Genomic DNA, 24,175 nt, shown 5'->3' on the forward strand with positions numbered 1-24,175 from the left:
TGGATGGGAGTAATTTGGGGATATATTAATATTTTTCTTCTTGGATATACTGGCATGAATTTCTGGATGTCTGTCACTCTATCCTGGCTTATGTGTAAATTGTGATGCATAACATCTCTGTTAAAATGATTAAACTGTACTGTACTTGGATTATATCCAGTTAAATTGTGACATACATCTTTTAATTAATATCAATGTCTGGATGTGATTGAAAGTTGTTCTTATATCATCCAGCATTACAGATGTTTGATTAAACTGTCCATGATACTGCAGTGAGGCTTTTTGGCTTCTTTAATTTGCATGTATATACTCGTTCCATCCCAAATTACTCATACATGTTATTTTAGTATCTAGCTATCTGCACTTGGCTGGGTAGTTCCTTCAACAAAATTATGTTGGATAATGGATAGTACTTCTTTACTTAGCATTTGGGGGTTTGGGGCCTTTTGCTCTTCAGTGTATTCAGGCTCGGCTTCTCCTATCTCATTTGAGTGTAACAATTTTTTTAAAAAAATGTTATTGTATGATTAATTGTCGTACTTTAATCTTATTTATCAATAAATGTATTTATAATTCACATAACAAATACTCCCTCCGTCCCCTTTTGATAGTCCATGGACAAATTTTAATACTAAAATGTTCACCCCATTTGCTTTTTTCAACAACTATCAATATTAATTTTTTACCAAAATTACCTCAATTTGCAATAATATTTGTGCAAATTTAACTTACCCATGTAAATTTTGTTTTCCCATGTATTACTTTCTCTCTCTATTTTTTTGCAAACACAATGTCAATTTACTTTTTAAATGTACTTTAACTATTCTTTTTTGTGTTTATTAATTTCCGTGAAAAATGCCCATAAGGGACTATCAAAAGGGGACGGAGGGGGTAAGAAAGTACTCGTAAATTTATACAGTTCTGTACTAAATTGTTGAGGCATGCATATTGCAATTAATCATTTTAAGATTCCCATGAAATAATTACTACTGCACCAACCTACGGAGTAGTATAAATCATGTATTCATTTTTTTTTGGGAAGTGTAAGAGTTTTACAGTAAAATACTCCGTAGATAGTAATCCAAACATTTTCAAGGAAACAGAATTTGAAGAGACAATCTCAGTTAAAGATAGCTGTTATTTGTCTGACAGTATCCCTACTTTATAAAAAGTAGAATCTTGCTCTTATGAATAGTGTTGTGACAATTATAACCCCAAAAATGTGTATTTATGCATTTGCCCCTATTTAATATTACAAGATTTTTTTTTAATACTGTATATCTTCTCTATGTTATTACATACTTTTTCATCTTCACATTCAATCGGTTGAATTATTGGTTTCAAATTTCAACCACAAAGTCACTAACAATCTTCAAAGGTACTTTTCAATTTTAATTTCAATTGTTTTATAAGGTTTTGATTGATTTTAGATTTTAAGGTATTATACTTTTAAAATTTTAGGGTCTAGGCATTCATCTATTTTTCCTAAATTTGATTGGATTTTGAAAGAAAAAAATATAGTTGATAATTGAAGTGAATGGAGAACCAGAAACACTATAAGCGAGGGAAATATATCAACTTCCGAGCACTACCCCATGGAATCCCCTCATGTCTCTTTCTATTTTTTCAATTTGATCATTTCATGAATATTTGTCAGTGACTTTGTGGTTTGTCCAGTTAAGCGCTACCACAAATCCGATCAAAAGGTACTTTAATTTTTTCCCTATCGATTTTTTAGGATTTTTATTTTTGATCTTTAGATTGTACTTTGGTTTTGATTTTGGGGATTGTAGAATTTTACAAAGGTGGCTTTCAACATTGCTATTAGATTCGTTGTTATGAGATGCAAAAGACATCTAAATTTCGATTATAATTTTGGGGTTAAGAGCGTAAAATAAGAGTCCACAACTTTAAAAGATGCAATTTTTCAAGGTACATGTTTTTTAAAGGGAGTAGAGCCTTTGTGCTTAGGCTCTGAATGTATATTCTATATTTGAAGGAAAAGAGGTGTGAGTAGTTCTCTTATCAATCCTAACCTACCTTAAAGGTTTATTGTTACTTGTTAGAAGAGAAGATACCACTAATCTGGTGATATTCTAATATGATGCATCCTAATAATGTTATATGCTCTGCATCTAATGAATATCAGTTTAATGATTTACTGTATTTCTTTGTATTGTTGAGTTGAATTAAGCTGAGCTCAAGCTTGCCTGCATTGGATAACTCAGCTCTTCTTACATTGGGTTTAATTACAGAGTATTAAAAAATAAAAAATAAAGCCCCTGGACCAATATACAAAGAGAGGGAAAAAAAAAAAAGCTACTCCGTATTTTATTATTTTGGATTTTTACACTGGGTTCAAGCTACCAAACTTTATATTAGATGATAATATTAGACTTAACAGCAATACTAAATATAAATGTACGTTGCATTGGACTAGAGCAAAATCCAAACTCAAAACTAAAATTTAACACCTGAGAGTCCTAACTACTCATAGGGTACCCAAGAACAAATTGATGCAAAATTTCATTATTCTTCTGTTTGTTTCTTTTTGTTTTTTAGCTTGTAATATGTATAAAAAAATTTATTCTAGAGAATCATCTAGACTTTATAAGAAAAGCATATAAATGCTATTTTTTACTCTTTAAAATACATAAGAAAAGGTTAAGGATATATGATTTTGAACTTAATAGTCGATTATTACTCTTTCTAAAGGTTCATTGTATTAATTCTTACCAGTTTCAAGGTATTTAAAGATTGCATAAGACATTTTACGTGCAAAATGTTTACTAATCATAACTATGTACAAGCTAAAATCTTAAGTACAAAGACAAGCCTTGATAACTTCTCCGCATTGGCTAGCCATGTCGCGCGCATCGCGCGTGTTGGCCACCCTAGTACTTGTAAAGATAGCTGTAATACTGGTACCATCCATACTCCACTGGGTAGTCTAAAAGCTTTTCTTGTCTATAAAACCTCAACTGTTCTTCTATCCCAATACATCATAAACTCAAATTTCTGTAAGTAAAGATTTTTTTTTTTTTTTTTTTTTTTTTTTTTATATATATATTTTCCTTTCAAATTTCTGTTTTTATTTGTCTGACAGTATACTTGTAATTTCTGCTTTGTAATTTACTTGATGTTTCTTTTCTCATCAAGCAGTGAATTGACAATGCCCGAGGCTGAACAATTAGACAGGATTAGCAGTTTGCCGGATGCCCTCCTCTCCGAAATCTTATCGTTTTTGTCGACCAAACAAGCTGTTGCTACTAGCATATTGTCTAAACGATGGGTATCTGTTTGGACCAAAGTTCCTGTGCTAAACTTTTCAGTGTTTTATGATTCTTCTAAAGACTTCAAAGCGTTTGTGGATAGAGTCTTGATCTGTAATGATTCACGATCATTAAGGCTGTTTCGGATTATTGTCATATTTTATAAGAAAATCAATGACTACCATTATCATCAGTGGATTAGGAATATAATGCAACGGGATGTTGTTGAGATAGATATTGTGTTACAGGGGGGAACTCTACCAGCAGGTACTTTTACGAGTGAGAAACTTATGGTGCTAAAGTTGAAGGGTTTCGATTCCCCTCTCCGAGATCCATTTTAAAGAGATTGAGTCTCATTCGAAATATATTTTCGATGGGAGAAAATGATTCCAATATAATAGTTGCTGCTCCAAGTCTTGAATATCTTTGTATCGACGGTTATTCACCACACTATGAGTTTGGCAACATGCCCTCTATAGCTGAAGCTAGGCTTCAAATCCGGTACTGTAAAGGTGACTACTATGTAAAAGTGCTTAAATTCCTTAAACAAGTTCCTAACCTGGTGATTTTGGAATTAGAAGTTGCGACAATAGTGGTATAAGCTTTTTATCCTACTTTTTACTTGTATTAGAAATTTTCAAAGTTTTTCTGTCTATATCTATCTGATGGACTTTCTATTTTTGTTTTCCGTCTCATGAACTCTAAGGCTACTATTGGAGATACTGAGCATGATCAACAGCCATTGTTTCCACACTTGACCCGTTTGATCATAAGTGGTTACGACTTTGGTTCAGCCGACTGCTCAAAAATTTTACGGCGCCATCTTGTATTATGGATTTTACAACGAGCCCCTAATCTTGTCTCTCTTGATTACTCGGTAAGTCCTGCTATTTTTTTTACGTATGCAGATGTTGCTTATAACCGAATCTATTATTAAACTTCTTTCAGAGCACATACTACGACTGGCTTGTGGAGGAAGAACTACCACGGCTACCAGTACTTCCAACTTGTTTGCCCAAATGCCCTTTACTAACTCTTGAAGTTGTCAACATCAGTTTGTTTGATTTGGCGGATGCTGATAATATACTGTTGGAATATCTGTTAAACAATGGCATAAACTTGAAGGTGTTCAAACTCAATTTGAAAGGTATGGTTAGTGGAACAACAATTGCTGCAATTGCAGGGCTATTCAAAGTTCCGAGGGCTTCATCTGTATGTATACTAGTAAATTCTCATGAAAAATAATGTCTTACTTTTTGATAAGAAACTATCTAGTAAGTAGTAATCGAGAGGATTTAATGTTTACCCTAGAAGTATTTACAAAATGCAGTATATTAGCTATTTAGCTATCTGATTTGCAGCCTTTTTTGCTTCATTCAAAATGTTATGATTCCAAGCTATTAGTTTTTGTACTAAAATGATGATGATGCTTTGGAAATGTCTCAGTTTACTTTTACAGTTTTATAGTCCACCAGGAAATATTATCCTTCAATTCAGATATTTAGTTTGTGCCATAGATTCTTCTGGGAAAGAGAGGGCGTATTCCCAATTTCCTTATTTTTGATTTCTCCATTACAAGCCTAGCTTATTAGTTGAGGGAAGTAAAAGGTGAATATTTCTCCATTATATATCTTTGTTCGCTTTCATTGTTGACTGTTAACCATTGGTAAGATAGGCAGTACTGCAATTTGTTGTGGAAAATTACTAAAGCAGGAAGATTATGATTGTATGAAGGTGTGGGCATCTGATCACATTTTCAGATCTTCTCCAAACTAAATTTGTTGTACCAATTGCCCATTTGGGGATGTTTATGATCGCGAATTAATTATTGTGGATGCATGATAATACCTGTTGATTAATTTTGTACTCAAAAGTGCTTTTATATGTTGATAAGTTCTTGAAGAGTTGGTTAGACTAGAAACAAGAAAGAATATCCAAAAGATTGATATTTCTGTTTGTGCATCAAAAAAATATTCGTCTCATGACAAAATTTGTGATTGATTTGTTCTTGATTATAATTAGACTTTAATTGTCATATTGTGTGTAATAACTTCTTATGTAAACCAGTAAACTAGTCGTAATTTGAGATTAAAAAAAACTTATTACTTTTTGTAAGAAACTAGCTACTAGCTAGAAATCAGGAGGATTTGCTTTGCTGTATATTAGGTATCTAGTTCACTACTATTTCCGCTTTGCTAAAAATTTGTTAAATTTCCCAATTGTTGATTTTATGTTGTAAAATAATACTCCATCCGTTTCAATATGATAGTCCCATATGCAATCAATCACATAAAATAAGAAAAGGGGAATATTTGAAATCTAGCATTAAAGTAAAATACAATTCACAAATAGTTTTGCCTTTCATTTTTTATTTTTTTATTTTTTATTTTTTTAGGAAAACATTATCCATTGCATAAATCACGGGAATAATTCACAATCAATTAATCTAAGCAATTAGAATTTATTATGTATAAAATAGGAAATAAAAATTAAGTTAAAAGTAGAATATATACATTCAATATGGGTAGATCTTTTTGAATCGTCCAAAATAATATATGGGACTAACAAATTGAAACGGAGGGAGTAATGTTGTGGATGATGTTTTGAAGTTTACACATGATAAGCCAGATGCCTTTTACAGTTTAGGCCACCAGGGATTTAAATTTTAGCCTTCAATTTAGATTTATTAGACTTCGTAGTCATTTTCATCAAAATACTAGTACCGATGGTGGTGTATTTTTTGTTTCAAAATTAGTAACCTTCGTACCTCGGCGTTAGTAACAACTAATTTGCGATCTAAGAATCCATGAAATTGCCTTTTTTACTCTTTAGTTTTATATTTATTTTTATTACTACACAGAGTGCATACTTCCTATTTGGAATCCTCGATGGACAATCTAATACTCCCTCCGTAATTTATTACTTGCTCTATTTTTTTTTGGCGCCCGTTTTTATTACTGCTTCATTTTCTCACTATGGTTGTTCACATTATATATTTAATATTTTTTTTCCATATTATCTCTCCTTTCTACTTGTTTTTTTTTTTTTTAGATTTTTTTCCCTTCAACTAACCCTACTTCCATCAGATTATACTCATACGTATTACTTTCTACTATTTTTCTCCTGCTCAGTAATAAATAAATTGGAACTAGTAATAAAATATAGAGACTATTTTAGTTTTAAAAACATAATACGGAGTAATAAATGAATAATTAGCCTTTTGGCTTTTTTTTTTTATTTTTTTTTATTTTGTTTTTAAAAAAAAATATATATATAAGTAAAAAAACCCATGAAAAAGACAAAAGAAAAACAAAAAAAAAAGTGAGTTGACCTAGCTAGGACAAAAGACAGCAGTCAGACTTTGGTTTGAGAGTGAGAGACAGAGATCTTGTTCAACCAGCAGCCGCCGATCGACGCCCAGTCGATCATCATGGATTTTCGCTTCCGATTAGTCCCGCTTCCCAATCCCTATTCTCCAATTCCGTAAGTTCTTACCCTAAATCTTAAATCTTATTAAAATCATTTTTTTTTCCAAGTTATCATCTTTAAGTTTGATTGTTTGTAAGGTCTAAGCCCTATATTGTTGGAGTTGTAATTCTTAATCGTTTAAGTTTTGTTAGGTTGTTTGATGATTTAGATCATATATTTGTTTTATTGTATGATAGGGTTTTGACGACAATTAAATAGTTGATTGATATTTTTCAATTTAATTAGGACATTTCAAATGATCACATAATTCCTTTGCTTTTCTTATTTCATTTGAATGTCACAATTTTTTTTTTAATGATCAGATCAATTGTCATTTGACTCATTTCTGGTTAAGGAGAATTAATAATAATTAAAAAAAAAAATAGCAATAGGAAAATTTGTAAATATTAAGTCAAGTTTTTGGCCGTTCGCTTTTATTTAGTTAACCACCTTTTTATTATTTATGAACACGTTAACCTTGTAATATCATTAAATTTTATCTTGTTTAAATTAAAATGGCCTGCAAAAAAAAAAAAAAAAAAAAAACAAAACGCTTAAGTGGACTATATTAGATGAAGGTAAAAAGTCCTTTTTTTTTTTTTTTTTTTTGTTTTTAATCCACAACTATTACACCTTTTTCATTGTTCTTCTTCCCCATTCTTCCTCTTCCTCATTTTTCTCATTTCAGAATTAGGCTAAAATAAAGCCATAGTAATTTGTTGTTTAATATTCAATCCTCCCTTGAAAAAATAACCCCTAATAATTCAATTTAAAATTCAAGTGTGATTCAAAGAGGATGATGAGAAAAGAGGTGGGTTGGTGGTGTGCATATGTGGTTTTGGGGTTTGCTAGTGTGAGCATACGTAACGAGTGAGCAGTGGTGAGGTTGGGTTGTGGCCCGTGGGTTTTAGAATAAGAGGAAGGAATAAAAAAGAGTATATGTTTAATGGTTATGAAAGGAAGAATGGAGACAAGAAGAAGATTGTGAGTTTGCCGTTGAAGTTAAATGCCAAATTTTATCTCAAAATTTCAGAAATTATAAAGGATTTACTTCCAATTAAAAACGTAATAAAAATTAATACTTTTTCAATGTTGACGTGCTCAGAAAAGGTTGACATAATAAAAGCGAAACTGTAAAAGATTGACTTAATTATTTATGTATTTTCCTTAGCAATAAATGACATTTTTACTACTTGTATTACTTATGTTTATTAAGCCTATATTTTTATTAAGCCTATATTTATTTTCTCTTAAATATAATTGTAGCCTACATTTAGGTTCAATTTGTTTTAAAATGAAAGTATGTCACATTTTCCAGAAAATTTCTTATATCTCATGTCTCGCATGTCATTCTACTCCTCCCTTCCACTTTTAATTCCCTTTTCCTTTACAATTTTGCTTTGGTAAAGTATATAAACAAAGGAAACTATTTTTACAATTGTGTTTTCTCTTGAACATAATTTTTCATGAAAAATTGTTTGTCAAAAAAAATAAATATTTTCCGTTAATACAAATGGAGCTTTAATGCTCTTCAGTCAGTCATTTCCCTCCTTCCCTGTTACCTGGTTCTCTTTCCCCCCAAAAAACTTCATTCTTACAATCTTATTATATTGTATAAAAAAAAAAAAAAAAAAAAATTATTGTCTTTCACCCAAAAAAAAAAACTTCATTTTTACAAGATAAGCCACTGCAATCAACAAGCTAAGCCATTGCAATAAATTATTGTCAAATACTATCAAAATCTTGTCGTCGAAAATAACACCCAAAGCATCAAGTTGTAGATTATCATAATCATAACTTTCCCGAAAGGTTTGATAGGGTTTTAGTAATATAATTGATGGCGAAGCCAGTGATTATTGTTGTCCTAATGATGCGGTGCTTCCATGTATGAAAGAGGGCCCTTTTTTTGTGACCTGGTTGTGTATTGGCGGTTGGGACTATGGAGGGAGCGGGTGGTGGTTGTTGTGGTGTCTACTGTCTAGAGGTAGTGATGTGTTAGGAAATGAAAGTTGGTGTTAGTCAGGGGCGAAGCCAGGAATTAAAAGATAAGAGGGTCGAGACTAATATTTACTGAAATACTATAGCCAACAATATATATATTTTATAAAATAAAATTACTATTATGTAATAAAATAAATTGATTGTACGTAATATGATTAAATTCAATGTATGATTCAAATAAACTGTTTATATAACAGAAACTAACTATTACGAGTATTACATATATCAATGGTCAAATCTTTACAATATGCTAATAAGTACAAACATCTTGATGGATTACAATTAAATAAAAAAGGAGAAAATATAAAAGTATAGTTAATTTCAACAAACTGTTCTTAACTCATAGCCAAAATCTTAGCTAATGATTAAGATTGAGAGCCTGTGTACTATGTGACCGGTTCGATTTTTTCTTCCTTTGTGGCTTATATATGTGAGATAAAAAGAATGAACATAAACATAGGAATTTTTTTATATACTTGTATATATTTTTGGTGTGAAGGAAAAATTCATATAAGAAATTGGAAAAACTAATAATAGAAAAATTGGAATAAATTTAAGTAGAAGATTGAAGGGGTAGACAACCAACAAGAATCAAACCAAGGATATCCATACAGTTGTGCATAGGTGTCACTTACCGATAAGCTACAGTGTACACAACTATATTTGTAATCAAATTTATTTCTTATCATAATTTTTGAAGGGGGCTAGCTATGACAATCAAGGACTTAGCATTTGGGCCATGGGGGCCGGGCCTCCACCACATCTCCTTGGTTCCACCCTTGTGTTAGTCGTCTGTGGTGATTGGTGGTAGGTTTTGGGGTTGCATCAAGAATTTGTGATATACAATATAGGAATATATCAATATAGACAGAGAAAGAAATACGGAGTAATTTAAATGCTAGCATGGTTAATTATGAAAAAGGAAGTGAATTAAATGCGATGCTACATGCTACTTTAAAAATTATAAAGATATTTTTTTTGTGTTATAATATAATTAAATATCTTGAACTAAATTGGCACTTATTAGCGGGATCTTTATAATTTAATCTAATCTTGTCCTCTTTTAGATTCTAGTACATGTTTCTATTTTCCTCTCATATATATTCTTGTATTTAAGAGAAAGATATTCTAAGCCTTTTCTTTCTCTACTGCAGAGAATTGACAATGGCCGAGGATGACAGGATTAGCACATTGCCGGATGTCCTCCTCTCCTTAATCTTATCGTTTTTGTCAACCGAAGAAGCAGTTGCTACTAGCACATTATCAAAAAGGTGGGAATCCATTTGGACTAAAGTCCCTGCGCTAAACTTATCATTTAATTCATCAGGTTCTGTCCACGACTTCAAAGCGTTTGTGGATAGAGTCTTGCTCTGTAATGATTCGAGTTCATTAAGGCTTTTTAAGCTTTCTGGCTTATCAAAGAAACAAATCAAGGACTACCATTATCATTCATGGATTAAGAATATATTGCAACGGGATGTTGATGAGATAGATCTTGTACATGTCGGGGTAATACTACCAGCTGGGACTTTTTCGAGTAAGAAACTTACGGTGCTGAAGTTGTTTGGGTTAATAACCCCATTTCGGGGTTCAGTTCATCTACCAAGTCTCTTAATTCTGCACTTAAAATTCATTGGATTTACCGACGATTTGCCCTTGAAAAATATCTTGATGAGCTTACCTCAGCTTGAAGAATTGGTTTTATTTGAGTGCTTGGGAGCACGAAATATGTGGATCTGTTCTTCCTCTCTAAAGAGATTGGAAATCATTGAGCAAATGGTGTTTCCAGAAGAAGAAGAGAATATAATAGATTGTCCAAGACTAGAATACCTTCAGATTTATAATGGCCAATTTTCTAAGTATGCATATGAAGATATGCCTGATTTGACTGAAGCTAGAGTTCATGTCGGACTTGGCTCTAAGGAACGCTATGATGTTGAACTGATTAGCCTCCTCAAACATGCTCCTAACCTCAAGACTCTGAAATTAGATATTGCAACGAAAAAGGTAAGCAATATACTCTACATTTTTTTTTTTAATGTAAAACTTATTCTGCGGTCAATTGACCAGATTGGTAAATAAAAAATACCTCTAGCGACAATTTGGTAAAAAAAACTAACAATATGCGACAATTTGGTAAAATTAATGAATTCCGGCGACATTTAGACCAAAAAATCTATTTTTTTTTTTTCTCGACAAACTCTTTTTAAATCCTAATTTAATTAATTTGTGTTTGTGTTTTTAAATTTATTTTCCCATTTATAATTGTGAATTTATATGTCATCCCCTTTTATTTTTAACCCCTTTTTAAAAAATTTCGTTAATAAGGGGTATGAAACTTAAGTGAAAATTGATACTTAACGTTTTTTTTTTCTTCAAATTGTTATTTCCATAAAAAGGGTTGGTAAAAAAACAAGAAAAACGAACCAAATTAAGCATTCACAAGTAATTTATCGGAAATTTTTGTATTTTTTTGGGTTAATTGTCGCCTGAGATTATTTTATTTACCAAACTGTCGCTTAAGGTTATTTTTTTTACCAAATTATCGCTAAGGGTCTTTTGTATTTACCAATTTAGTCAATTGGTCCTTATTATGCTATTTATCACTATTTTTTTTTGTTGGTGTTCCATCTAGTTTACCCTTTAAGCTAATCTAGATTTGGGGCTCAGTTTTAGGTCGTTATGTTCCAATTTACTCCTAATTCTGTCACTAATATCTAATAGAATTTTTCTGATTTAATTTGTTTTGCGTCTAATTAATTTTTAGCCTGCTCCTGGGTATACTGAGCGTAATCGAGGCCCCTTGTTTCCAAACTTGACCCATGTGATCGTGGACTATGACTTTAGTTCAACCAACTGCTCAAACTTTTCATGGCGATATCTTGTGCTATGGATATTGCAATGTGCTCCTAATGTCGTCTCTTTTGATTTCTCGGTAAGTCTGTTTTTTTAATTAATCTCGAATGTTTCCAATAATTTCAATGGTTAATATCCTTGGTACTTCAGAGTGAAGCTGGCAAAAGCAATAATATACGTTTGGGAGGATTCCTAACACTCCTAGGTCAGCTAGAGCTAGAGGAATTCCTTCCCCAGCTACCAACACCTTCAACTTTACCCAAATGTATGTTTCCAACCCTCAAAGTCGTGAACGCCACCTTGTTGGATGTCGCCGATGCTGATAAAATACTGCTGGAATATCTGTTGAACAATGCTGTAAACTTGAAGATGGTCAGAATCAATTTCAAGGGTAGTAAGGTTGATGAAAACAACAAGGATGAAATAATTGGATGGCTAAACGAGGTTCCCAGGGCCTCATCCGAGTGTAAACTAATAGTTTCTCTTCCTTAATGCAAGGTATGTCGTCTATTTTTATAAAATTTTGTTATAAAATTGGGATGCCACTGATTATGTGTGTAAAAATAACATTATAACAACATAACTGAAAGCTAACATCTAATGTCATCACTTGCAGGGATTTGCTTAAAACCGAGTCGTAGATTAAGCTATCTTTTGAGGAAAGGACTACCAACAAGCTAGAAGTATTTTGGCTAAGGAATAAATATTTTGTTACCAAACTTTCTATTTATTTACCCCTCTCCCCGGTCTGTAATAATGCTTATAATTTGGACAAACTTGAAACTACTTGTGCTGAAGCCTGGAGAGTGGAGACTCTCTAAACTTTAATCTCTGCCCGGGTATGATCGGGGTAAACTATTTATTAATCTATCTGTTTTTCTCTCCCCCCCCTCCCCCCAACACACACACACACAAATCAACTACTGTGCAACTCAGGTATAGCAAATTCACACCCTATATTTGTTCCTTTTAATTTTGATTCTTTGATTTTTCCTGTGATTTAAAAGATTAATTGTAGTTGTATTTAATTAATTTTGAAGGTAGAAGTCTTGGTTGATTGAATTTTTACTGCTGCATCAATTGCGAAATTAATGAATTTCATAAAAATCCTTAGTTCTTAATAGATTTTAATAAAATGCTTAATTAATTTGGAATTTCTTTAGTATTTGAATGCAAGACTTAGTTCTAGTTAGACAATTCTGAATTTTACTAATTAGACAAGCAGTATTTGACAAATTGTTACCTAATTCAAACACTTGTTTTATTAAAATCACAATTTCCTGATTTGACGATTTCTCCAATTCACAATTTTTGTAAGTACTAAGTTTCTAACCCTAATTGCCAACTTTTACTAAAATCAGAATTTTTTTTTTTTAAAAAAAATCACCATTAAGTTTAATTGAGCTTTCTTGTTCACTTGTTGCCATGTTAATCTTAAATCTAATTTCTAATCCCTATAGAAGACTTTGTAGAATAGTTGTATTCTAGATAGAATTGTTATTTTATTAAAGTTGTTTGATAATCTATCTATACTAAAGTATCACAAGACTATTTTTTAAAAAAAATTCTGTATACATTTTTAGGGATTTTAAAATTTTGAAATCGACATTATTGAATGTGTTTTTTTTAGTAAGTAAATCACGTGGTTTACATTTATGTACATTTTTTTGTCACATTTATAACATACTCCATACTTGATAATGGGTTAAGATGGTTAAATAGACAACTTTGTTATAAGTATTTGGGTGTTCAAATCCCATGTAAAAATCTATGTGACACACGGACGTTTTTATAAATGTTTTTTTTATAGATAGATGGATAGATTCATCAATCTTTATAGATAGATAGTTTCAATCTTTATATCACTATATATAGTACTATACTTTTCAAGGAGAGGAAAAGAGCTTTACAGTCAAACTGATACTAGTATTATTCAATGGAGTGCAGAATTTGAAAAGATGATGAAACAGAATTTGAAAAGACAATCTCAGTTAAAGATAGTTGTTATTTACTGTACGGATGTACCTAATGAATACTGGGTAGTCCAATAGTTTTTCTAGTCTATAAAACCCCAAATGTCTGTTCCAATTCATCTTTAACTTAATCCTCTGTAAGTATAGATTCTTGTTAGAGATATGATATATCGCTAGTACTTGTTTCTATTTCCATTCCTATATATTCTTGTATTCAATTTTTCTATCAATATACTTGTGATCTCAGCTTTGCAATTTTCTCAATTTTTTTCCTCCCACTACTAGAATATAGCCTAATACCAATGGCCAAAATCCATCGGTAAACATATAAAAAACCATCGGAATCACGTTTACCGATGGCTTCCATCGGTATTTTGGCCATCAGATAACAATTCATCGGGAAATCAGAAAATACCGATGGAAAAGCCATCGGTAAAAATAATACCGATGGTTTTACCAATAGCTAAACTCCGTCGGTAATTTTTTAAATAACGATGGCTTAAACCATCGCTTTTTTTTACCGATGGCGGAAGGCCATCGGTATATTCATATTACCGATGGTGTTTAGCCATCGGTAATCATTTTTAAAAAAATAAAAAAAATTAAACCCGCCTACCCACCCTATTACCCCCATACCCCTACACCCCCTTACTGCCCCCTACCCCCACCACCAATCCCCTACTGCCCACCTACCCACACGGCCAAACACCCACACCACCTAAGTCCCCAGCCACCGCAACCACCACCACCACCACCACCATAAAAACCAAAAAAAACCAATAATCCATGAAAATCAACCACATAAACTAACGAAAATCAACCAAAAAAAACCACATAAACTAACAAAAATCAACCAAAAAAAACCAACCAAAAAACAACAAAATTCAACCAAAAATCAACCAAAAAAAACAACGAAAATCAACCACAATAATCCAACGAAAATCAACCAAAAATCAAGGAAAATCAACCACAACTCCCTCGAAAATCTACCAAATAATTCAGCCATATAACCCACGAAAATCAACCACAAAAATAAGACATTCAACCACAAAACCCATGAAATTAACCATAAAATCCACGAAAATCAACGACAAAACCCACGAAAAACAAAAAAAAAACCAACGAATATTCAACCACAAATAACATACCTTTAGATATTGTTTTCATTTCTCAAGGTTTAAATGGTCTAATTCGACCATAAAAACTCCAGATCTGGAGTTTTTATGGTCGAATTAGACCAAAAACACCACAAATGCCGCCGGAAATCCCACAAATAGCCCACGAAAACCGTCGAACAAAGCCACAAACACCATGAGAAAGAACAAAACTAAGAGGGGGGGGGGGAGAAACCGAGATGAGGAAGAGAAAAAAAAACATGGGAATGGAAGTGAGAGGAGAAACCGAGAGAGGAGAAAAGAGCAAAAGGGGGAAGGAGAGAGGAGAGAGAAAAAGAGAGGAGAGAGGAGGAGGCGTGGGATAAGAAGATAGAAGACAGTGAAAAGGGGAAGGGGGTGCTTTTAGGGTTTACTCGAATTTTTTTTATTTTTTTTTTTAAAATTACCGATGGCTAAAATACCGATAGCCAAAAGCCATCGGTATTTATTTTATACCGATGGTTTTTAGCCATCGGTAAAAAATTCAAATTTTATTTTAAAATTTAATATTTTACCGATGGAAGAAAGCCATCGGAAAAAATATACCGATAGCCAGGCCATCGGTATTATGAGAAATACCGATGACTAAGTTAAACCATCGGTAAATTAATTTTTTACCGATGGATTTTTCTAGCCATAGGTAAATCCCATCGGTAAATGAACGTTTTTTTGTAGTGTCCACTGCAAAGAATTGACAATGGCAGAGGATGACAGGTAGACAGGATTAGCAATTTGCCGCATGCCCTCCTCTCGTAAATCTTATCGTTTTTGTCAACCAAAGAAGTTGTTGCTACAAGTATATTGTCTAAAAGATGGGAATCTGTTTGGACCAAAGTTCCTGCACTAAACTTTTCGTTGAATATTAGATGGAAATCTATCAGCAGTGTCAACGTGTTTGTGGATAGAGTCTTGATCTGTAACGATTCACCCTCATTAAGGCTGTTTCAGCTTAATTGTGTCTCAAAGAGGAGATATGTCAAGCTCCTCCATTATCATTCATGGATTAGGAATATAATGCGACGGGATATTGTTGAGATATATCTTCAATTAGGGGGTGGAACACTACCAGCAGGGACTTTTTCGAGTGAGAGGATGCCTTAGTTTCTCATGGTGAGAAACAAATTTTGTTTCTCACATGGCATTTTCGTAAATAAACCAACAACTTTATTCAACTGTAGAGCCCACAATAATGAAAAAGATGTTGATTTATTTACGAAAATGCTCTCATGAGAAACAAATTTCATTTCTCACCATGAGAAACAGAGAATTTCCCGTGCTAAAGCTGACGGGTTTCAATTCCCCTCTCCGGGGATACATTTCATCTACCTAATCTATTAATCCTACACTTCTCATCCATTAAATTTACGGATGATTTTTCTTTCAAGGATTTCTTGATGAGCTTACCTCGGCTTGAAGAATTGGTATTAGTAAGTGCAGTGTATTGCAAAATACATGTATTTGTTCTTCTTCTCTAAAGAAAGTGAGTCTTGTTGGAAATACTAGTATAATTTTTTCCGGAGAAATTCAAAAAATATAACAGTAGTTGCTCCAAGTATTGAATATCTTTTCATTGACGGCGTTTTTTCAACATTAGACTACTAGTTTGGCAATATGCCCTCTCTCGCTGAAGCTAGACTTCACTTCGACTACTATGTAAAAGTGCATGAAATGTTAAGATATATTATTTGAATATATCTTAGTCAATGTAAATATATTAGTTTCCTTGTTTATCGCTAGGATCTTTTTATAGTTAGCTAATTCCTAATTAGTAGCTTAGTTAGTGCCTTATGTTTAGGCTGTACAATTGTATATATTGGCTACTCAAGGAATGCAATACTCACGGAACATACTTCCTTTATGGTATCAGCAGTCTAGGGCAATCTTCCGCTGCACCCTAGTTCTCTTGTTCCGCCATTCTTCTTCTTCTACCTTTCTTCTCTGTTTCTTCTTCTCTGTTTTCTTCTCTTGCGCTGTGACAATGCCGGATTCGAAAAACTCCTTTCATCCGGCCTTTACCGTGTCTAATATCAAACACAACGTCCCCATAACCCTTGAAATGGCAAACGTTGAGTATTCTACTTGGGAGGAACTTTTCAAGATCAATGCTCGATCTCACAAGGTTCTACATCACATAATTGCTTCGGAAAAGAAGGTGGATAAACCTTCGACCGAGGAGGAAAAAGAGCAATGGGTGATTTTGGATGCTTTGGTTCTTGGGTGGATTTATTCTACCATCTCTAAAGACCTTATGCACACAATTATGGAACCGGATTCCACGACAATGGAGGCTTGGAAGAGGCTTAAAGACATTTTCCAGGATAATCAGCATTCCCGTGCCGTGACCCTTGAGCACGAGTTCTCTAACACTGATATGGAGGATTTTCCAGATGTCTCGGCATATTGTCAAAGACTTAAAAGTCTCTCCGATCAGTTGAAAAATGTTGGGGCACCGGTGGACAATAACCGGCTTGTCCTTCAATTGGTTTCCGGTCTCACGGAAGCATATAATGGGGTTGCTACGTTAATTCGGCAAAGCAATCCCCTTCCTCAATTCTACCAAGCACGGTCTATGCTCACCTTGGAGGAGGCCGGCTTGGCGAAGAAAGCTGCTACAACATCGGCTACGGCAATGGTGGCGGGTGTTCCTCGTGAAGCTGCAAATTCAGGGGGTGATTCTCGGGGCAAAAATCAGAAAAATAAGAAAAATCAGAAAAATAAAAATTCTGGTGGTGGTCGCGGCCAGAACTCCGGCAGTGGTGGCGGCCAGAGCTCCGGCAGTGGTGGTGGCGGCCAGAACTACAGCCGCGGTGGGCAGCAGCAGCAGCAGCAGGGCTGGGCTGCACCTCCACCGTGGCAGCAGCAGTTCCAGCCTTGGGGCTGGGCTTCTCCGTGGGCAGCTCCTCCTTGCCCGTGGCCCACCCAAGGCTGGGCTAGGCCCCAGCAGCAGCAGTACAGGCAGCAACAGCAGCCCGGGGTGTTTGGCCCTCGTCCACAGCAGGTGTACACGGCCTCACAGCAGCCCATGCCGTATGTTCCAACGGACATCGAGTCGGCTATGCACACCATGACAATGAGCCAACCCGATCCTTCGTGGTACATGGACACCGGTGCAACTTCGCACATGACATCTTCCAACGGTAATCTCTCGTCTTATTTTAATTTGAGCAATCATCCTAATGGTATTATTGTTGGTAGTGGTCATTCTATTCCAATTCATGGTTGTGGTCAAACTACGTTGCCTTCCCCGAACCCACCTTTGTCCCTTACTAATGTCCTTCATGCCCCTAAAATTATTAAAAATTTGATTTCTGTTAGGAAGTTTACAACTGATAATTGTGTGACCGTTGAGTTTGACCCTTATGGTTTTTCTGTGAAGGATTATCGGACGGGGATGCCAATAATGAGATGTGATAGCCAAGGAGACCTTTATCCTCTTACTACCACTTTCAAAAACTCAACTCCATCAACTTTTACAGCTTTAGCTTCCTCTTTGTGGCATGATCGTTTGGGACACCCGAGATCGTTTATTTTAGAGACACTTCGTAGTAATAAAATCATTGAATGTACTCGTAATTCTAGTAATCATGTTTGCAATTCTTGTGTACTTGGAAAACACGTTAGATTGCCTTTTATGTCATCGAATTCTAGTACTTCTATGCCTTTTGATATTATTCATAGTGATTTATGGACCTCTCCTGTTTTGATTTCTTTGGGTCATCGTTATTATATGCTTGTGTTGGATGATTATTCTAAATTTTTGTGGACTTTTCCCTTAGCTAAAAAGTCGGATGTGTTTGACAAAATTTTAGCCTTCCAAGTTTTCATTCGTACTCAATTTGAACGACCAATTTAAACTTTTCAATGTGATAATGGGAGGGAATATGATAACGGTCCGTTTTGGGCTTTGTGTGAGTCTAATGGCATGTCTTTTCGTCTTTCATGTCCCCATACTTCTTCACAAAATGGAAAGACCGAGAGAAAAATACGATCCTTGAATAATATCATATGTACTCTTCTTTCTCATGCTTCTTTACCCCCGTCATTTTGGCATCACGCCTTACAAATGGCGACATATCTTCATAATATTCTCCCGAGTAAGTTGCTAGAATATAAATCCCCTCTCCAAGTCTTGTATCAAAAGGAACCTTCTTATTCTCACTTACGTGTTTTTGGGTGCTTGTGTTATCCCTTGATTCCATCTACTACCATCAATAAGCTTCAACCTCGCTCAACACCATGTGTTTTTTTGGGGTATCCACCGAATCATAGGGGTTATAAGTGCTTTGATTTATCCACTACAAGAAAAATCACTTTTCGTAGCGATTATTTCGTATCGATTGTTCATTCGCTACAATATGCAAGTATGTTTGTGAAATAATTAAGGATGTCGTATCATTTTTACAATCGCCATGGTTTTCCCATATAAAATCGATACGAAAGCATAATAATACATATACACACTATTTTTACACATTTATATAATTTTGAGAAATCGTATCATTTACAATCGCCACTAAATCCTAAAAATCGATACGAAAAGCCTTTTCAACACTAGATATATAAATATTGTTTGACAAAGAATACATAAAATATGTCATAACTTATTGGTGAAACATTTAATATAAGAGTTTGAGGTTGCATGTTCGAATCTTGTAAAGATCATACGCATGTTTTTTTTTTTTTTGAAGAAAATGAGTTGAACATTTATAGCGATTGTAATCGCTACAATAATCACCACGATTGGATGTAGTTTTTCGTATCGATTATTGAGGCCAACCCCAACGATATTGAAAACCACTACTAAAGGCTAAGGCAACGGGGGGTATTGTATCGAATGACCATTCGTTGGGAAAGCTTTTTGTTGCAATTACAATCGATACTAAAGGTTAAAATAATCGCTACGAAAAGGTTATTTTCTTATAGTGATCGTCTAATAAAATAGTTATTAGTCGTCATGTTATTTTTGATGAGGGTATTTTTCCTTTTGCGGATTTGTATAAGCCACTTTCTCATGATTATGACTTCTTAGATGATGGCCTAAATTCATATGTTGTCCAACATATGCAGTCCATGGCCCACTCTACCTCTCCTTCTCCTTGCTCCACGCCAACTGGGCCTTCCCCTCCTCCTTCTAGCCCAGTTCGCCACAGCAGCCCAACTCCAGCTCTCTCTCCTTCTTCTCCTAGCACGCGGGTTCCTGGTGGGCAGAATAGGGCCTCGCTGGAACGTGGGCCTGTTCAATCAGCCACGGCCCAGCTTGGTCCTACCCAACCAGACGACCCAACTGCCATTTCTAGCTCCTTCCCCTCCACGGCTCCGACTCCTTCCATGTCTTGTCCACCGCCACCTCCTTCTAGTGTTGTCACCCGTAGTTGAAATGGAATAGTCAAGCCTAATCCGAAATATAAAAATTTAAGTGCTATGACATCTAGTGTTACGATATCCCCTTTGCCTCGTAACCCCGTTTTTGCTCTTCGTGACCCGAATTGGAAAATGGCCATGGATGATGAATTTGATGCTCTTATTAAAAATAAGACGTAGGAGTTGGTGCCCTGTCCACCTGATGTTAATGTTATTCGTTCTATGTGGATTTTTACTCATAAGGTGAAATCTGACGGTTCTTTTGAGAGGCATAAAGCCCGTCTTGTAGGTGATGGCAAAACACAACATGTTGGCATTGATTGTGGGGAGACTTTTAGTCCGGTTGTGAAGCCGGCTACTATCCGTACTGTTCTTAGCCTAGCTTTGTCTAAAGCTTGGTCGATACATCAACTGGATGTTAAGAATGCTTTTCTGCATGGTGAGCTTCAGGAGACAGTCTATATGCATCAACCCCTTGGGTACCGTGATAAAACTCACCCTGATTATGTGTGTTTATTACGGGGATCTTTATATGGTCTTAAGAAGGCACCCCGGGCGTAGTATAAGAGGTTTGCAGATTTTGTTGCTTCTATTGGTTTCACTAATAGTAAGAGTGACAACTCTCTATTTATTTATCGCCAGGGGAAGAATGTGGCTTATTTTCTATTGTATGTTGATGACATTATTCTAACTGCTTCTTCTGATACTCTGCGGTGCTCTATCATCTCTCTTCTTAGCTTAGAATTTGCTATGAAGGACTTGGGTCATATGAATTATTTTCTTGGCATAGCAGTGACAAAGCATAAGGGTGGATTATTTTTGTCACAACGCAAATATGCGGAGGAAATTATTGACCGTGCAGGGATGGCTTCGTGCAAGCCTTCGGCCACACCTGTTGAGGTGAAACCGAAGGATAGTTCCACAGGTACTCCATGTGCCGACCCTACATTGTACCGTAGTCTTGCAGGTGCCTTGCAATATCTCACTTTTACTAGACCGGATATAGCTTATGCAGTCCAACAGGTTTGCTTACATATGCATGATCCGAAAGAGAGTCATATGGATGCTCTCAAACGGGTTGTTCGGTATTTACAGGGTACTATTGATCATGGTTTGCATCTGTATCCGTCATCTACTTCTTCACTTGTCTCATATACAGATGTCGATTGGGCCGGGTGTCCGGACACGAGACGCTCCACATCCGGCTATTGTGTGTATTTGGGTGATAATTTGATCTCTTGGTCCTCAAAACGACAGGCTACTCTATCTAAGTCCAGTGCCGAGGCAGAGTACCGGGGCGTTGCAAATGTGGTTTCTGAGTCATGTTGGCTTCGAAACTTACTTTTGGAGTTACATTGTCCGATTAAAAAGGCAACATTGGTATATTGCGACAATGTAAGTGCTATTTATCTTTCTGGAAATCCGGTGCAACATCAACGAACAAAGCATATAGAGATGGATATTTTATTTGTTCGAGAAAAGGTGGCACGTGGTGAGGTTCGTGTTCATCATGTACCGTCACGACACCAAATTGCAGATATTTTTACAAAGGGCCTTCGTCGAGTGCTCTTTGAAGATTTTAAGGATAGTCTAAGTGTTCGTCCTCCTCCCGCTTAGACTAAGGGGGTGTGTTAAGATATATTATTTGAATATATCTTAGTCAATGTAAATATATTAGTTTCCTTGTTTATAGCTAGGATCTTTTTATAGTTAGCTAATTCCTAATTAGTAGCTTAGTTAGTGCCTTATGTTTAGGCTGTACAATTGTATATATTGGCTACTCAAGGAATGCAATACTCACGGAACATACTTCCTTTATGAAATCCTTAAACAAGCTTCTAACTTGATGACTTAGAATTGAATGTTACGACAAAGGTATAATCTAATATCCTACTACTTAGAATAATATTTCGCTGTTCACAAAGTCTTATATGTGGCTGGCCACACCGTATGGCCAACCACTATAGGGGTTACTTTACTAGTGTAATGGGGGTTACTTGATCAGTGTTAAAGGGGTAACTTCATCATTGTTATAGAGTTATTCGGTCACTGTTATAGGGGTTACTTGATTGGTATTACAGGAGTTACTTAATCAATGTTATAGGGGTTACTTTAAGTGGTCACAGTGGTCACACGGTGTGACCGGCCGCACACAAGACGAGCTGCTGGTACTATTGGAGATATTGAGCGTGATCAACTTCCCTTGTTTCCAAACTTGACCAATTTGATCGTAAAGTGGCAACGGTGGTATGTTTATTAAGCGCTCAAGCTTTTCATTTCGGTATCTAGTATTAATGTATTATGGATTTTGCAGCGTGCCCCAAATCTCGTCTCTCTTGATTACTCAATATTGTACAAGGTAAGTCCAACTTCTTCCAATGTACGCAAATCTATCTATACTATATATTAAAATAATCGCCGGATGAACACTTTGCATAATTTTGTGAAAAAATTTCCTCCACAATAATTATATATATATATATATATATATATATATATATATATATATATATATTTGTGACACATAAGAATTTAAAGGATGGACATAATAATTTTTTTTTTCAAAAAATAAAAGCGAAGTTATTAAAATTTAACGGCAATTTTAATTCACGCTATTTCAATTGACTATTATTATCATTAATAAATCATACTTTATAAATCCGTGCGTTACACGGAGCCAAAACTAGTGTTGCTAATAATGTTAGACCGAATCTATTTTTGAAATTTCAGGGCTTTATTTACACACTTGCGGAGGAAGACCCAACACGGCTACCACTACAATTTCCCACTTGTTTGCCCAAATGTCAAATGCCAACACTTGAAGTTGTTAACATCAGCTTGGTTGAATTGGATGATACTGATAATCTGATATTATACTGCTGGTATATCTGTTAAAGAACGCGATAAACTTGAAGGTATTCAGAATCATTTTGAAGGCGGTTAAAGCAAGAACAATGAATGCAATTGCAAGGGTATTCCAAGTTCCCATGGCATCATCTATTTGGGAACTAATAGTTTCTCCTCCTCTTTAGGGGTACGCCTAATGTTGTCACAGCAAATTTGTAAATTTGTTACTGTTACAACTTACAAGTACTCTATATTAATGTAAATAAGGTATTAAGGTACTCTCTCCGTCCTTAAATTACATTCCTATTTCCTCAATAATATTATGTGGAATAAATGCTAGAAATAAGAATGTAATTTAGGGACGAAAAGAGTATTATTTATGGTTTGCTAAAAATGTGATGAATTTCCCTTTTGTTAAATATATATATAAGAATAAATATGTGGCATTTAGTTTGATTTTTGTGAGTACATTATTGAAATTTAACATACTAGTGCATGCTTGAACATCGATCAAAATTTTAATTTTTTATTTTTTTTATTAGTTGTATTATTATAGGATCAATTGTCGTACGTATTATAATCCTATATTCTTCGCATGTATTGGAGATTTGGAGCTAGTTAAACAGAATTATTATTTTAATAAAATAATTAACAATAGGAAAATTTGTAAATACAAAAAATGCTTTTGATCGTTCACTTTTATTATGTCAACCGTTTTGATTTTTTCTAAACACGTCAAACTTGTATAGCATTAAGATTTATTATGCTAAAATTAAAAGTGTCATGCAAAAACAGGTTAACTTCTTACTATTAGATGGAGATAAAAAGGCTAATTATATATTTTTTTTTCCAATTTTTAATCCACAACTATTACACTTTTTCATTGTTCTTCATCCCCATTTTTCCTCATTCTTACTTCTTCTTCTTCATTCATCCTCTTCCTCATTTTTCTTTTTTCGGAATTAGGCTAAAATGAAGTCACAATTTGTTGTTTAATATTCTATCCTCCCTTGAAAAAAAAAACCCTAATAATTCAATTTGAAATTCAAGTGTGCACATGTGGTTTTGGGTTTGCTAGTGTGAGCATGCGTGATAACGAGTGAGCAGTGCTGGGATAAGAGGAAGGGAAAAAAAAAAGAGTATGTTTAATGGAGTTAAGATTATGAAGATAAAAGGAAGAATGGAGACAAGAAGGAGATTGTGAGTTTGTAGGTGAAGTTAAATGCCAATATTTTATCTAAAA

The 24,175-nt window shown here is 34.5% G+C and overlaps 3 protein-coding genes across 3 annotated transcripts; all 3 read left to right on the forward strand.

The window, feature by feature from the left end:
- Window positions 1–3,172: 3,172 nt before the first annotated feature.
- On the forward strand, window positions 3,173–3,613 carry LOC145628180 (putative F-box/FBD/LRR-repeat protein At3g56780). The gene has a single exon (XM_081680489.1). The coding sequence runs from the start codon at window positions 3,173–3,175 to the stop codon at window positions 3,611–3,613; it is 441 nt and encodes a 146-aa protein (XP_081536615.1).
- Window positions 3,614–9,905: 6,292 nt separating this feature from the next.
- LOC145628181 (FBD-associated F-box protein At4g10400-like) lies at window positions 9,906–12,089 on the forward strand. Its single transcript, XM_081680490.1, has 3 exons — window positions 9,906–10,748; window positions 11,509–11,676; window positions 11,748–12,089. The coding sequence occupies exons 1-3, from the start codon at window positions 9,906–9,908 to the stop codon at window positions 12,087–12,089; spliced, it is 1,353 nt and encodes a 450-aa protein (XP_081536616.1).
- Window positions 12,090–16,552: 4,463 nt separating this feature from the next.
- Window positions 16,553–20,100, forward strand: LOC145628182 (uncharacterized). The gene is made up of 2 exons (XM_081680491.1): window positions 16,553–18,443; window positions 19,754–20,100. Exons 1-2 carry the CDS (start codon window positions 16,553–16,555, stop codon window positions 20,098–20,100), a joined length of 2,238 nt encoding a protein of 745 aa, XP_081536617.1.
- The last annotated feature ends 4,075 nt before the right edge of the window (window positions 20,101–24,175 follow it).

Source organism: Chenopodium album, chromosome 4 (genome assembly GCF_948465745.1).
Source record: "Chenopodium album chromosome 4, dcCheAlbu1.1, whole genome shotgun sequence".
NCBI lineage: Eukaryota > Viridiplantae > Streptophyta > Magnoliopsida > Caryophyllales > Amaranthaceae > Chenopodium > Chenopodium album.

Bases quoted from the DNA above. Each gene is read 5' to 3' on its own strand.
- LOC145628180 (XM_081680489.1), top strand. From the start codon at position 3,173: ATGCCCGAGGCTGAACAATTAGACAGGATTAGCAGTTTGCCGGATGCC.
- LOC145628181 (XM_081680490.1), top strand. From the start codon at position 9,906: ATGGCCGAGGATGACAGGATTAGCACATTGCCGGATGTCCTCCTCTCC. The intron at 10,749-11,508 runs GTAAGCAATATA...ATTAATTTTTAG, and splicing joins TAGATATTGCAACGAAAAAG to CCTGCTCCTGGGTATACTGA. The intron at 11,677-11,747 runs GTAAGTCTGTTT...TTGGTACTTCAG, and splicing joins TCGTCTCTTTTGATTTCTCG to AGTGAAGCTGGCAAAAGCAA.
- LOC145628182 (XM_081680491.1), top strand. From the start codon at position 16,553: ATGCAATACTCACGGAACATACTTCCTTTATGGTATCAGCAGTCTAGG. The intron at 18,444-19,753 runs GTTATTATATGC...ATGACTTCTTAG, and splicing joins TTTGATTTCTTTGGGTCATC to ATGATGGCCTAAATTCATAT.